General features: G+C 57.2%; 1 protein-coding gene across 1 annotated transcript in view; it reads right to left on the reverse strand.

Moving 5' to 3' along the window:
* Positions 1 to 15,898, reverse strand: part of DSCAML1 (DS cell adhesion molecule like 1) — a 112,726-nt gene that overhangs the window by 33,348 nt on the left and 63,480 nt on the right. The window contains exons 4-5 of the mRNA XM_054223002.1: positions 1,592 to 1,738; positions 90 to 368 (exon numbers count right to left, since the gene is read on the reverse strand). Of these exons, the coding sequence (XP_054078977.1) occupies positions 90 to 368; positions 1,592 to 1,738 (426 nt within the window). The remainder of the gene's footprint in view (positions 1 to 89; positions 369 to 1,591; positions 1,739 to 15,898) is intronic.

Raw genomic sequence — 15,898 nt, forward strand, 5'->3', positions numbered from 1 at the left:
AGGGCTTGTAATTTATATGGCTGTATAAAACCTTTAAGGCTTTATCTTTAAGAAGGCGGCAGGACTGAAGCATCCCCGCCGGCTCTCACCTATGACCGTGAGGGTCCCCGTGACCTCTGCAGACCCGAAGGTGTTGGTCACCTCGCAGATGTAGGTCCCGCTGTCCTCCACGCGCAGGTCGCTGATGGTCAGGCCCGTGATGCGCTTGCTCCAGCGGCTGTCGGCGGGGAGCGGGCGCCCGTCCTTGATCCACCGGACGGCCGGGTTGGGGTAGCCCGAGGCAATGCAGGGCAGCTCCACCAGCCGGCCAGCCTTCACCTCCCTGGACTGGAAGCTGTCTAGCATCGTGGGGATGGACTCCGCTGGGTCTGGGTTCGGAAAGGAAATGGGCTCACAGGGTGAAGAGGAGGTGGCAAGGCTTCTCCCCACCGTGTCCCCTCGACATCGGCCGGGAGAGCGCGTCTCCCTGTGAGCCAGTGGCTCTGCTGGGCAGGAGCACAGGACGCCAGCCCTATCCTCCGCTGGGCATGGGGCCAGGGCAGCAGGCTCGTGGGGAGGGAAAAAGGCATCTCACTAGCTGACGGGATGAATAAACTCAGCACCGGAGGAATTACTCAAGGTGACACCTAATTGGTGCAAAATACACAAATTCTGTGGCACATTTCAAAATTTACAAGCAAAGGGGCCCATCAGGCAGCTAGGAAAGGAGAAAATTAATCACCAAATCTCAGGCGTGAAATTAAATTCCAGGGGAAAGAAACCTCTTTCATTACTCCCAAGCAGAAGTAAAACGCCGTGACGTGTAAATAATGACAGTGACCAGGAGGGGACCAGGCCAGACCAAATGCCCACGGAGAGGGGATGATACACGCGGTGGCTGCCCGTGCTCCTCGGGGGCCATGCAGCGGGACGGCCACGGGTGGGACAAGGGACCCGCAGGTCTCTAAGAGGCTGGGGCAAGGTCAGGCAAGCGCCAGCCCGGCCGTCCCAAACCCCTTCCCTACCCTCTGTGGGGTTAATTCGAAGAGCCAGCGCGGGAGCCCCAGCCTGCGCACCCAAGGACAGAAAAAGCATATGGCAGAAAGCGGGCACGGCGACGTGGCTGGGAGTCGGACGAACTCCCTCCTGAGCAGAGTAATTTGGGCAGTCAGCGGAGTCGGCAGCGCCCCGAGACACCCGGCACTACGGACTGCGCTGCCTCCGCTGCAGTATCGCTTGCATGTTCGTCACATCGCGTCAGGCTGCTCACATCGCGGGCTGTCGCATCGCATCGCCTCGCGCCCCATCGCCTCTCGCTCGGGGTGCTGCGCAGCACTGCCGCCCGCTGCAGCCAGCACCGGGGGGGGCTGCGGGCCCGGGGGCACACGCCAGGCAGCACGAACCCCCTGTGCAGCCCCAACAGGACCTCCCACCCCCGCATCGGGATGTCCTCTCGCTGTGGGGACCAGAGGTAGCGATGCCATTGCTCCCTGCTGCACCACCAAGGGCAGGCAGAGCAGCGGGCATGCAGGCAGGGCTGGATACAGGAGCCCCCCAGGCCCTGCAGGACAGGGGTTCCCCCCGCCAGCATCACCAGCGGTCGCGTACTCACCTGAGACCGAGAGCCTGGCTCCGTTGCTCTGCCGCGTCTCCCCGCTGTACTTGTGCTTGGTGATACACCTGTAGGTGGACAAGGCATCTTCCTTCTGCACGTCCGATATGTACAAACCTCCATAAGAAGTAATAAAAAACCTATTTTCTGGAGACACAAAGGGAGGAGAAGGGTGAGAGAGCCAGCCCCGACCCAGCGCGTCATCTCCCAGGCTCTGAGCACCTGGGTCAGGCAAAGCCCCTGCACTCAAGGCAGGGAACTGGAGCCTTGGGCACCCCGACAGCACTGGGGTGCAGCCTCTGGCTTCACCTTTAGGGGACGAAGTTTCAGGCAGACTGGTGAAGTCCAGCCAAAATGCGCAAGCAGCAGCACTTGCCTTAGCAGCCTCCTGTGTGCAAGAGCAGCCCACCTCCCTCGGCGGCAGCACTCACCCTGCGGCAAACACACCCGCCCAGGCACAAAGATGGGCTCGCGGTGTCCCTACAGGCACCTGCGCTCCCTGGGGTCAGATTTGGGGGATTCAGCCGAGGCAGCCTCCCGCAGCCCTCTCCTCTCCCTGCCCCACGGTACGGGCTCTGGGCTGGCCACCGAGTGGCAGTGACACGGTGGCCACGGTGGGTGAGGAGAGCACATGGCACAACGCTCCGCCAGCACAATGCTCCACCGCATCGCCACGCGCTGCATAGCAACACGGCAATTAAAAAAGTGAATCCGTCCCGCTGAGTTAATAATTAGCTTAACTTACTGAGAAGCATGCGAAAACAAATAAGGGCTGGAGCTGCCATTGGAGCGCTGGGGGAGGATGGCAGGCGAGCAGGCAGGGCAGCACAGCCCCGGCAGCGCTGCCGGAGCAGCCCCCTCCAGCCAGCAGGTTTTGGAGCCTGGCGCACACCAGAGCATGCCGGGAAAGAAGTTTTCAACTCGCTCATGAAGCCTTCCCCTATAATTCATCATGAATATTAAGAGTAATTAACTTCGAAAGACCTGCACTGTGGCCCAATTTAGTGGCTACGTGGAGTGCAGGGTAAGCGGTGGCACCGGAGAGATCTCCTGCCCAGTGCCAGCGCTGACAGAGACAGCAAGCCTCTGACCCCGGGTTCTGGGGGTCCCTTGGGGTTTATTCCAGCACCAGCCACCACCGAGCCTCAGCTGGGACGGGACGGTCCATCTGCTCGGCTGCACCACGTTTGCCAGCCAAACCACCCCCTGCCAAACACAGCAAGCGCAGAGAAGCAGAAGGTAATTAATAGAGCTCAATGGTCAGACTTGAAACCTTTAAACCTAGTCTTCAAATCAGCAATGTCTGCAAACGACCCCTTCAAGTCCTGCACCACGCTTGGCAAACCAGGACCAAGTCGCTGGGGAGAATCGACTGTTTTTTCTTCCAGCACCTTTTGCAAGCACCTGGATATGCTCAGTTTAGGTGGAGGAAAGCGCCATGGTTGAACCCGTAAGAGCAGGAGAAACACGGGGAGAATTTGGGACCTAAAGGCAGAAGAGAGCGGCCTGGCTCTGCCCAGCCGAGGCAGGAGCACAGAACCCTCTCCCTGCAAGCGCTTGAGGCCACGGGCTGGCAGAAACCAGCGCTCTTCTCCTGGGGAACCGGAGCGCATCCCCGGCAGGAGCCAGGGCGATGCCAGCCCGGAGCTCTGCTGGCACTCCCCCCTTCCAGCTGCGGCTTAGCTACATGTGCACATTTGACTCTAATTGCTTGATATGAGAGTATTAGGGACTCTAAACGGCAAAGAAATAGCAACCTTAATAAAATGCGAACCTGGCTGCGGTTAACAGGAGGCACAGGCAGCCGCCGGGCTGGCAGCCCCGGGCAGATTCTCCCTGGAAGCAGCAGGAGCACGAGCGCTGCGGTGTGCCACGGGCACCGGGGTGGCCGTCCCCACATCCCCCGTGAGCTTCCACCCCGCCACAGCATCCCACGCCCCCGTCCCTGCTCAGAGGGGTCAGGGGCTCCACAGCCAAAACCTCCAGGGCGGTCGTGCCTCGGCGGCACAGCGCGGCACCCCCAGTGCAGCGGCACCCCCAGTGCAGCAGCACCAGTACACGACTGGGAGCAGCCGCTCCGCGCCGCCGATCGGAGGCGTCGAGAGATTCGTACAAACCTCCGTAAAAGGGAAGGGGGGCGGGTGGGGGGAGGGAGCAGCCCCGCAAGCGCACTGAAATAACATGCAAATCAACCATTAATTTTTCATCTCCCATCAAACCAGTAAGCGAACAACGTTGGCTGCACTGGAATTTGAGACGGGGGGAGCTGGTTTCCATGGTAACGGGGGGGCTGTATTTCACAAAGTGCTGGCAGCCCCAACTGCCCCCCCACACACACACGCTGGCACACAGGCACGCGTCCGTGCATGGCGAACCGCAGCCCCATTTGCGGACCCACCGTGCTCCTCCTCTGGAAACAAAGCCCTGCGAGAGCTGGAGCGACACGCAAGGAGCCAGCGGACCTCCCAGATGGCAGGAGGTGACAGGGACAGTGACATGTGGGAGCATCGCTGACCGGGAGGGCAAACCCAGCCCTGCCCGGGGCTGCCCGCGGCCCCCACAGCGCGCTGGAGCTCCCCAGACGTCACAGCCCACGCACCCAAGATGAAGCCCCCGAGCCGGGGCTCGAGCCAGAGCAGCAGCCCCAGAGACAGGCACAGGCAGAAAATCCGCAGGTTTTAGTATCCACCTCTCTACCCCGCAATCCATCTGCCCCCTTGCAAGCCATGGCTTTAAAGATACCGTTCCATTAAATATAATGTCTACTACCTGACAGCACAGCACCCGTATTCTTTTTCTTTTTTCCCACCCAGAAAAAATAACTCCATCGAGGAGCGTTACACTGGTCCAAGGGAGACACGCAGGGCAGCAACTGATGTAAACAGCTCCATCAGAGACCTCACTGACGTGACTTACTGCCGAGTTTGCCAGCGAGATTAACGTCGAAGGTCGCCGAATAAAATCAGATCTTTCTGCCTGCCAGGAGGTGGAAAAGCTTTATGGGAAGCAAAGAATTAAGTACATCCGTGGCCAGGCTGGAGCGATGTGCCTCTAATAACTCTTCCAGCTAGACCTGAGCCTTTGGAAATGCCCCAAAGCCCCCGGCCTCCCTCTCGCCCACCCCTGCGAGAGAGGAGCAGGGCGGCCAGGAGCCCCACCGGCTTGTCCCTCGCCCAGGGAAAAGCACAAGGGCGAGAGGGGGACTTCTGCCCGGCAAACGTTAGGAGGGTCTCTCACCGCATACACGCACGCAGACAGGCGCACACTCGCTGCCACCGAAATCCTCTGCCTGTGGTGGCCACGGAACTCCAGCAGCAGTCCCAGGGGCCTTCCCATTTCAAGAGAAAAATTGCAGTCGATACAGGTTACCAGCTACCGCTCCATCCAATATAGATTTATAAAAACAATGGGGTCAGGGCTTCAGGAGGGAGCACATTTTATAGTTCATAAGACTAATGAGATAACTTTCCCTTGGTACTCTGAGGCCAATATTTCCTTACGCAGTCTATTTTAACTGCTAGAGAATCAATAGGTGCCAGCGTTTATGAATTAGCCATACTTGAGCATATGCATCCCAAGGCATCCCGGACAAATCCAATAACTGTTTGGTGCTATTTCTGGCCATGTTTAAAGTGACTAACGCCTCCCGGGGGGGGAAAGCACGGAGGGGGAAGCCCCAAAGAATGAAGCCTGTGATTTTCCGCTGCTGCCGTAACGGCACTTTTTTGCTGCTGCTGCTGCTCCAGGATGCCTTTAGCCCTGCGTGGGGCTCGCCCCAGGGATGAGGAGCGAGCTGGGGTGGGCCAGCAAACCCAGACAGCAGGAAAACACTTGCCCAACCCTGGGGCATGGCACCGCATGGCACCGCTCACCCCGTCTCTCTGCCCGATGGATCGCAGGCACCTCCCTCCCCAGGACAGCCCAAGTGCCGGGACACGGTGCCCAGCTGGGATGGGGGACACAGGGCAGAGGAGGGGGCTGGCAAGCGGTGGCCACGCACCAGAGCTGCCTTTCATCTCAGCAGGCTGAGCCCAGCCCGGTGCCACAGCTAATACCCAAAGCAGAGGGGGCCTGGACCGGGCGCCAGGTAAAAGATCCATCCACCCATCCCCGAGATGTTAAAGGAGGAACCGCCACTGGAGCTCAATGCAAATTTAATAAGAGTCACACGATATCTGACAGATTTATTTACACGTTTGCCTGCAGTGGGAGTCCCGGGGGAGGCGTAAGGCGGTCGCCTTTGGAAGGCAGCGCATCCCTCCCGCGTGGCCGAGCCACCACGCACCCGGCCAAACCTTCCCACCTCCGAGCGCATGGCTCAGGCTTTGCACCACGGGGACCCCCTCTCTCCTCCTCCTTCGCCTGAAGGGAGCACCGTGCCCCCAGAAAAAACCTCCTCCCCCAGAAGCCGCGGTAGCTGCGTCCGCAGCAGCCCGGGCTGTACCGCGTGCCGGGGCTTTGCTGGGAGCATCGCTCTGCAGACCCAGAGATGCGGAAAGGAAGGCAGCCCCAACAGGAGCCCTTTCCCAGCGGCGGGCAGGCACGCCAGCCACACGCCTGCTGCTGCCGGAGGCTGCCGAGCCGGAGAGGGGGAAACAGCAGAGGAGGGGTGGAAGTCGGGGAGTCGTGACGGGCTTTCCGCCTCCCCGCCTTAATCTCCTTTATAAGCACGGCTCCATCTCCTCCCGTTACAGGATTAACACCCATCTCTCATTCTCCTCTTGCAACAAGATTTTATTTCTAATTACGCTGTAATAAAACCGGGCGCGCTCCCAGGGCTTCTTCCAAATGACTTGTCGACACCAGGCGAGATTGGATCCTGCTCGGGCCCCTTGCCTGCGCCGCTGCCTGACGTTCATTAGGCATGCATGAGGGAGAGGTTTTAAGAATGGAATTGCATTTAAATGGCTTTTCTGAGAGGGAGAGATGAAACAAAAAAGAGAGAGAGAGAGAAGCAAAAAGCAGGAAAGGTTTAAAAGGAGGATGTCATTGTCACCTCCCTGTCACAGCGCTGCCCAGCAGCCGCGGTGCCAGGTCCCCTCTCCTGGGCACCCCAGGGACCCGGGGCCGGGAGGAGCCCTCTGTCCCTTCGGATCAGCCAGGCACGGGGCTTTCCCTCCCCTGGCTCCCCCTGGCAGAGCCCATCCCACACACGGCAGAGCCGCAGCTCGGCAGCGGATGCTTTTCCGGTGAATTAGCTCCCGACACGTTAGAGAATTACCTGCAGAACCCCAGCCTGCTGGCGACAAGTCAACAAATACAAAAGGAAACACTGTGGGTTTTTTCCCTGAGTGTCAAGTTTGTCGCTGACCACCGGATTTATGGCCTGGAGAGAGCCGGTGGCACAGGGTGTACAAACACCCTCCACGAACGGCTGGAGAGAGATGTTAACCACAGCCTCCGGCCGGCAGCTGCCAGATTCCAGCTCCTGCCTGAGATGCGGCTCCGCAGCTGCAATGGACCAAGGTGCGCGGCTCCCGGGCCCTCTCCTCCCACCCACGGCACAGACAGCACCCAAGAGGATGGCAACCAGGGGCACAAAGCGCCGAGCGCCTCCCCCTGCCCTGCAGAGATGGGGTGCCCAGGGCACCGGCGTCTCCCCCACCTACGTCGCCGCTGCCGCCGCAGGGCACCAACGGTGAGGTTTACCGGCAGAAACAGCCTCCAGAGCCAGGGATTTTCTTGGCAAAGCTTAGGAAATGCACACCAAAAAAAAATCGGTAAAATCAGCTCTGTGCACTGGCAATCCTGCTCCCCACAGCCGGGGAGTGAGCGGCCAGCACGTGGCTCGTGGGAGCACGGGGGCCAGACGAGCCTCTCCAGACCTCCCGGGCTCTCGCCAGCTGCTCGGGTGCAACCCCCACCACAAAAATTAATCACCGGCAGCATGACAAATAGTTTCCAACGAAGCAGAGGAAGTTAATCTGTTCACAGACACTCCAGTTGCAGGGAGCCAGAGTCGGAGAATAAATGACTGCCTTCGCAAGGGGCCTGCCGGGTGGGAATCACCGTGTTAAAGCTCCCCCCGCGCAGTGCCCCGCTCTCCCTGTCCTGAAGCGCGCATCCTCTCCCGAAATCTTACAGGCCACATAACAACTAGCATCTCTGGCACTTCACTCCCGGATGGCTTCACCGTCTGCATTTCTCTCTCTCTGGGCACCGAAGGCGTAAGAGAGGTTCCGATTTTGTGCAGGGGAAGCTTTTTGGAAGGGAAGGCAAAAGGCTGCGTTTTAGATCTGCGAACGCAATCCAGGTAGGTGCTTGAGGAAATCACAAATGCTAATGCCGTTGCACCTGAGAAAATGGAAGATGTTGCTATTGCTGTACTATTTCATACAGGCGGTGGCTCCATTCTCCGTCCCCACTTGCCTTGCTCGCAGCCTGCGGTTCCCGCTACCTGGACGCCAATTCCCAGATACGGGCTCGCAACTCGGCAAACTTGGGAAAACAGATGTTAAGAAAGATCTCTGTCTATCAGCTCCCTCGGAAGCAAGGTATCCAGCAGGGCTGGTAGGAGTGATTAAATCAAGAGTAATTATTTACCAAGGGGCCAGTCTCGCAACTCATTTTCACGGGAGTACATCCCGACTTTGGCTGCCCACGGGAACCGGATTCACAGGGGCCTCAGCGAGAGCGGAGTTGGCCTCTCCGGGCTTTAATCCGCCTCCGAGACACCGCAGCTGTTTGAGCGTTTGCGGGCACACGCCTGCTCAAACAAGAGCCAGGCGCAGGTGGCGAGGGCCAGGAGTGTTTGGGGACACTTTGCTTTGTTTGTGTACATCGCAGGGAAAAGGAGACACTTTCACTGAAACAAAGCCAGGAGGAAATTCCCTTTGGGAAAGAGCAGCTCTGCAGAGCGGGGCCAGGGCCAGGGCTGGGGGTCGCCCGCGGAGCAACCCCCCCCTGCGCTGGCACTGTCAAAGGAGGAGGAGGAATTAATCTCCCGAGGTGGTTCGGAGCCGTCTAATACCAGCAGAAAATTACAGAACAGGATGAAGAGCATTACAAAATGAATAGGAGGGGACTAGAGATTTCCATGGCTAATCCTGTTAACGAGACAATTTCTTATCAAACTCATTATGTGGCAGAAAGCGGAGGGGAGGGAGGGCCTGGGGAGGGGGGGACCGGGGAAGGTGGGGAGGAAAGACGACGCCAGGCAAAGGCATCCCGGGGGGAACCCGGACCCGGCAGGAGAGAGCCGCGTCTCCCCGAGCCCAGCCCACGACGCTGCACCTCCATATCGCACGCACCGCTTTAGCGAGACTTGTATTTCTATTTCCAAGGAGAGCTAAATATTACTAGAGTGACATTTACCACAAAATAGTGCCGTCTGCTTCAGATGTATTACCAGTCCTCTCCCAGCGCTCAGCTGCAGCGGGTAGAGATTATGGCAGGCATAAAAAAAAAAAAAAAATATATATATATTTTTAAAATCCATCGAGATAACACTTGTTTCGAAAAATGATTTTTCTAGTGTAATTTTTTTTTTTAACCTCCTATTACGACGAGCCTCATTTTCCAGCAGGAAGCAAAATGAAAGGCTTGAGTCCGCAGGTTGAACGCGTGTCTGCCTCCGCTCCGGCAGCGGCTTCGGCGCAGGCTGGGGACCCGGGGAGGCAGTGTGGCGAGGACTCTGCCCAGCGCTCCCTGCCCACCGCCAGCTGACGCCTGTCCCCCCTGCAGGAGCAGAGCAGGCTGGCACGGCAAACCGCGGCTGCCGGACAGGCTCAGCCATTCCCGAAAAATCTCAGCACGTTCCCCACCAGCCCCTCCACCTCCTGCCCCCCAGCCACTGCTGCACTACGCTACTTCATGTGCAGTGGTTAATTTTTTATTTATTTTTTTTTTAATTTGCTATTTAAAAAAACCACGGAACTAGTCAGATTTCATGCTAATGAGAAGGGAATCTGGATCGAGGACTGTGCAAAAATTTGCATCTCAAAGAGGAAAACAGGAAGTCACTGAGAAAGGAAAATCCACCGCCGAGGTAGCATCGTGTATGGCCATAATTAGGCTAATGCTGCCTCTGTTCTGTCAGCTCATTTCCATCAGCCCCAGGGTGTTGGGGGACAACAGATCCCCTTCCCCACCCTCCCGCAGCACTGAGACGCATAGCCCCGGCGCGAGGCATGAAGTACGGCACGGGGAGCGCTGGCCCCGCACGGGACCACGGAGGGTTTGCGAGGAAGGACGTGCATCTGGAGAGCCTTCTCCAACGGCACCACCAACGCGGTCTGCCCCTGGCACGCTGCCCGCCCGAAGGGAGAAAATATCGCAGCACCCCGGTGGTGTCTCAGTGATCACCTCCCCGTCACCGTGCTCTCCCCCAGAATGGCCCCACGAGGTGGCCCAGCCTGCCCAGACCAAGGTCATGGCAAACACACGGCTCTGCCTGGCCACAAACCCGGTGCCGGTCCCCATCACCTGCCCTGGCACCGGCTGCCGAGCAGAAACCGGCGGCAGGGAACAAGCGATCGTTGTCCCCCATTTTGAGAGGGGCTGATTTGCAGTGCTCCATCAATTTCCCCCTGATTTTTTAATTGGGTTTTGTTGCCGCTGTAGACATTACTGTACAAACAATTCCAAATAGCTCTAACCAAGATATTTGCTCATAAAAATCCATCACCAACGCTGGGAATGACAGAAATGGAAAATGCCTAATGAAAACAAAAGGGAAAACAACAGGTACTTCAGTCCTTTGCCATCCATCACCAACCTCGGGTTATTAAAAATACGGGAGGGAAAAAAAATCCTCACATCTGCAATCAAATCTTGAGAAATCTTGAAAAGACAAATACCCGCATAGGAGGAAATTCTTTGCCCCCACTTCAGTCTGCAGGAGTTTCGCCATAATTATAATAAGAGTAAGGCTGCTGGATAACACGAGAATTATTTTCCCCACTTACATTGTCAAATGATCATCTTGCCCTGCAGTGAAATCTCAATAATTATAATGCTGAACCACAAAAGAACAAAGAAATAAAAAAAAAAAAAAGCAAAAAAAAAAAAGCGGTGTTTTCTTCCAGGGAGTTGCGGGGGGGGAGGGGGGAGACCGATGGCAGGACTGAAAGTGCGTCCTTTCTCTAATTATCTTTCTCAGGGCCGCGCGTCTCTCACCCGAGCGGCGAGAAACCCTCCACTGCCTTCCTCCGAGCCCCCGCCGAGCTCCAGAGCGCGTCGGATGGAGCAGGCACCTCCGTGCCCGCGGCCGTGGGGCTTCCCCTCCAAGAAATGGGTGGTCTGGGAGGAGAGGGAGGCACAGCATCGCCCGTCACCCCCCCGCGCAGCCCCCCAGCTCTGCGGGGCCCTCCCCGGCCGGGCTTGGCCGTGGGACGGAGGGATCACCAGCCGCAAAGCCGTCCCTGCCTTCGCAGCCAGTCCAACACCCGCCGCCCATCGACAGGGGAAAGCGAGGGGAAATCAAAGGGAAAGGGGACAGAGAAGAGAAGGGGGGTTGGGGGGGGGGGGGTAAAGGAGGCGAACAAGAAAAACAAGACGACAGAACGCTTGCTCCACAGCCCTCGGCTAAATTACAAACCGGTTTACTGAGGTGGAAAGCTGCAGTGAGCTGAGGAGGAATATGTGGAAACCATCTGCAGATTTAAAAATAATCTATTTTACGATCACCCTCGAACATATTCTTTTGCAGAAACCAAATAGGATTTGTTGTTGTTGTTTTGTGCAAACTGTGAGGGAAAAATTACTAGAAACATGCAGGGGGTTTTGCCTTCTTGAGTACTGAGAGGCTAAATATGCCCTTCCTTATGTTTAGAATAGTAACAGTCATCTTAAAATTAACTTGGTCTGCACCAGAGCTTAAAAACAGTTGCAATTCAGAGCCTGCAGAAAGCAGGACAAACCTGCACTGGGATATCTAGCGCTTCTAGCTGACAGATGTCTTCCTACATACAGTAAATATAGGTCGTCTTTTCCTACCCAGAGAACTGTAGATCTTAATTAACCAGGCCACTAGCAGCATATGTAATGATTTTTTGCAGCTTGCGAAGCAAACCTTCCCTTGATTAGGTGGAGGGAAAAGACGCCGCCTGCGGGAGGGAACCCTCTCCCCCTGGCCCGCCGTCCTCGCCCCAGCCGCAGCAAACCTCGGGCTGCAGCTCCCCTCGTTATTTCACGCCAGGAAATCTGCCTAACGAGATGAGAAGGGTGCGGAGCCGGCATCGGCCTCTCCGCCGAGCGCAGCCAACGGCCCTACCCCAAAAGCTCGGCTTTTCCAACGGCAGCCAGAGGGGGTTATTAAGCTTTGCAGACTAAACCGCGCTCCTCCTTGTAAGCCACTTCTGGATTAAATTATCTCCAGGCTCGGAAAGCCAGAGACAAAACGAGCTAATGCAATTCATGCTGCATTACGATAACGCCGTGCCGAGCCCCGGGCGGAGGGGCAGTTGGCGCTGGGACGGGCGAGGGCAGGCGGCAGCACCCACGGCTCTCGGTGCCCGACGAGAAGGCATCGGTAAAGGCGAGTGAACCGCAGCCCGTCTGTGCCGAGGGGAAGGAGGAAGAGATGAGCTGGGTGAAGTTTTCCAGGACAGCAGCCACACACCACCTGAATGAGGGCATCCATCAAGAACCCACCTTTGCAGCCACATGGCACTCTGAATCTGGTCTTTAAAAACCCCTTGAATTAGTGGGAAGGGAGCTCGGAGCACAAGCACACAGCCTGGATCCTCTTACAGACAGCATTCCTACAGCCAGGAATACTCTTGGCAGGGCAAGAAGAGCACGAACAGACGCACTCGCAAAGGTCGAACTGTCGATGCTGGGGATGCTCTGGCTCTCCAGCAAACGGAGCGAGAAGCTTCCTAGAGCCTGCGGGGGGAAGACACGAGGCCAGACAGCTCCCCCTGCGACAGGGAAAACTGGAAGAGAGCTGCACATCGCTGCCCTGCGACAGGCTTAAATGAATCCTGCTAAAGCCAAGACCTTGTTTTGATCTGCTAGGAAAAGCCAAAAGCCTCACAAAATGAACTCCTGTTGCCTAAAATTCAGGAGTGAAGTGGAATGATCCCACGCTGCTGCTCACTGCCACTGTCCCACGTGTCCGCACAGACACGCGCAGTGCGTCTCCTCCTCCCCTCCCAACTACTCACCGGGGGAAAAAAAAAAAAATCAGCGAATGCGACTCGAACAAAGAGCAGAACTTCCTCCCCGCTCATTAGCGCTGGAAAAGCAACAGAAAAAAAAATCCCTAGGACATAACCTCCTCTCTTCAGCTCTGAAGTCTGAATGGCTCAAGGAGAGGGTGGTTGGGTTTATTCTTTGCAGTTCACCTTGCTCAAAGAGTTGGTCTGCACGTTTTTCTTAGGAAGGCGCAGATAGCAGCCCCTGCCAATGAAGGCACCCCCAAAACCAGCGGCCGATGTGCTGGGTCTGCAGAAGCCGCCCTGGGATGGGCAGATCCCTGCACACGAGTCCTTCCCGTGGCACAGCAGCAAGCCCGTGGACTGAAACGCAGGTGAATGATGCCATCGCTTTGGAAGGGGGAGAGAAGGGAGAAACATTTCCACAGCCACAAAAGCCACCGGTGGGTTGCCACGAGCCCTTCTCCATTCACCCACGTTCCACTGCCGAAAAGGTTCAGAGAGCCCCCTGGGGAGCTGCAGGCTTTCACAGGGGGAAACCACCCTCGCCTTGCGCTAGCGTTGCTCTCCCTGACAGAGGGACGGCACAAATCCTCCAAAGCGCATCTTTGCCACACGCAGGGGCTGCAGCGACGGCAGCGCGGCTGGGAGGAGGAGCAGCCCCTTCCTGCACGGCACACGATCCACCGCATCTTATCAATAATTATTAAGACAAGACATATGTACGTTGACCTAGTTAGGGGTCCAAGAACAAAACCTGCCACAGCGGCTTTATTTAATAACCCGGCGGTTCTGACAAAGACAGGCCTGGCTGGTTGCCACCTGCACCCTGCAAGGACCAGCAACACCCAAAGCACCGCGGGTCAGAGCAGACAGCAGCACACGAAACGTGCCGGGGTTCTCACAGCGCCCGCGCCCAGCCCCGGTCCTGCCGCAGACTCCAGGAGAGGAGCCTGCACCTCAGCGGATGAGCACGTTGCCAGGGCAGCCGGGAAAAGCTCCGGTACCTGCTCATCTAGCAGAATTTATGTATGGATTTGGCACCTGGACCACAAACGAGCGCTCTGCCCAGCGGAGCAGGCTGACCCAGAGCGCTTGCTCAACAGCACCGGGAGCAGGAGCAGAGGTGCCGGCTCTGCAAACCAGTACAGCACGAGCAAGTGGCGTCCCAGCTGTAATCCCACTGAAGGGTTCTCCTCCACCACAAAGGAGGACGAGAGCGTGCTGCCCGGGCCACCTTGTCATTACTCTCGTCAGCATATTTAGCTGTTCTCACAAGGCTGCAGCTTTCATAAAGAAATGTACTTGAGCGCTGCCCTGCCTCCTTCAGCAGGGCTACAAGCACGGCTGTGCTGGAGGGCTGCGCGCTCCCTCCACCTGGGAGTGGGGACCCTCTGCTCTGAGAAGAAGGGCCACCAGCTCTTCTGCCACGATGTCAAGTGGGGCTGGTGACCAGGATGCTGACGAGGGAGCGCAGGAGCCGGGCGTGCACCAGGACCATGCTTCCCTTTGGAAGAGCAGGACGGAAGGGATGTGGCAACCGGGGCAGGAGGAGCTGGGGTGCCCAGGCTTGGGGCCACGCTCACTGCAGACCCCCCGGCTTCGGTCTTCTTCCTCCTGCCACCGCTCTCCAGGACTCAGCCTAATCTGCTTGGGAATGGCAACGTGCCTGCCAAATCTCAGCCCAGTGCTGTTGGCTCTTTATCAGCCTTCTAGACACCTCCTAAAATCCTTGCTGGTCGTAGAATCATAGGGTTGGAAGGGACCCCTGGAGATCACCTAATCCAAACCCCCTGCCAGAGCAGGGTCATCTTAGAGCAGGTTGCACAGGATCAATTTTGCCAGGTAGCACAGAGCCCATGGGGAGCAATGACCAGGGCAGGGCAGCGCTGCCGGGATCCCAGCAGCTTGCCAGCACCGTCACACTCCACTGCGAGGCATCTGATTCAGGGGGCTCACCAGGGTGCCAGCGGGCCGTCGGAAGGAAAGCGGTACCTCCAGGATCAGGGACCTCAACGCAAAAACCAGCAATGGGGAGGGAACGGCCCCAGCAGGCAGCTCCCTGGAGCCAGGGTGCTGAGGCGATGCTCTGGCAAACACAGCATCAGTGAGGAGGGGGGAAGTGGCACCGCAGCCATACGCAGCCCTGACGTGAGTGCTGTACCAAACCATCCAGGAGTATAAGAAATGCCACAGCGGGCCAGAGCGACGCTCTGCCTGGCAGCAGCAAGAGCAGGCGCTGCTCCGGGAGGGCACACAAACACAGGCATTTCTGCAGTCTGCCTTCCCCTCACCTGCCCAGCATCCTCCCTCGCATCAGGGATGTGAGCGGGGACATCCCTGCCTAGTCTTTTTAGTAACTGCTTATGGATCTGCTGTCCATGGAAGTCTCTAATCAATCCCTCCCAACGCCGGCGATAGGATCTGTGTCCACAGCCTTCTGCGGCTGCAAAGCCGACAACCTGCTGCCAGCACGGGTGCTTTCTGTCAAAGCGATCCCCTCCTGGCATCGGGGAGCCCCACCGTGTGAGCGCTGGGGGATTTCGTGACTAACAGTTTGTGCTTCAAAGACGGCGGGGAAATACTCCAGATAGTTCAAAACAGGATCACAAAAACGATTCAGGGCTGGAAGAATTAGCCAGATGCTGTGGGATGCAGCACAACCCCCAGCACCCATCTGCGAGCGGTGCCCTGGTCACCGCAGACACAGAGAAGAGAGATCCCGTGTCCTCCTGACAGCAGCACAACAGTATCGCCAGCCTGGGAGCTCAACTTAGGCAAATTCAACCTTGAAATAAGATGCAATTTCCTAGCAACAAGTAATGAGATGCTGGGGCAACTTACCAGGAGAGCGAGTGGGCTCCACGTGGCTCAAAGTCTTTAAATGTGATGAGATTTTGTTATGACACACTTTCACAGAATCACAGAATCTTCATGGTTGGAAAGGACCCTTAAGATCATCAAGTCCAACCAGACAACCTACAATCTCTGCCACTAGAGCAGGCCCTGAAGTGCCAAATCTAGACGTATCTTAAACACCTCTAGGGATGGTGGCTCAACCCCCTCCCTGGGCAGGCTGTTCCAGTGCCTGGCCACTCTTTCAGTAAAGTAATTCTTCCTAATACCTAACCTAAACCTCCCCTGCCACAACTTCAGACCATTTCCTCTGGTCCTGTCATTATTCACCTGGGAGAAGAGCCCAACCCCC

This window comes from Rissa tridactyla, chromosome 17, assembly GCF_028500815.1.
Source record: "Rissa tridactyla isolate bRisTri1 chromosome 17, bRisTri1.patW.cur.20221130, whole genome shotgun sequence".
Lineage (NCBI taxonomy): Eukaryota > Metazoa > Chordata > Aves > Charadriiformes > Laridae > Rissa > Rissa tridactyla.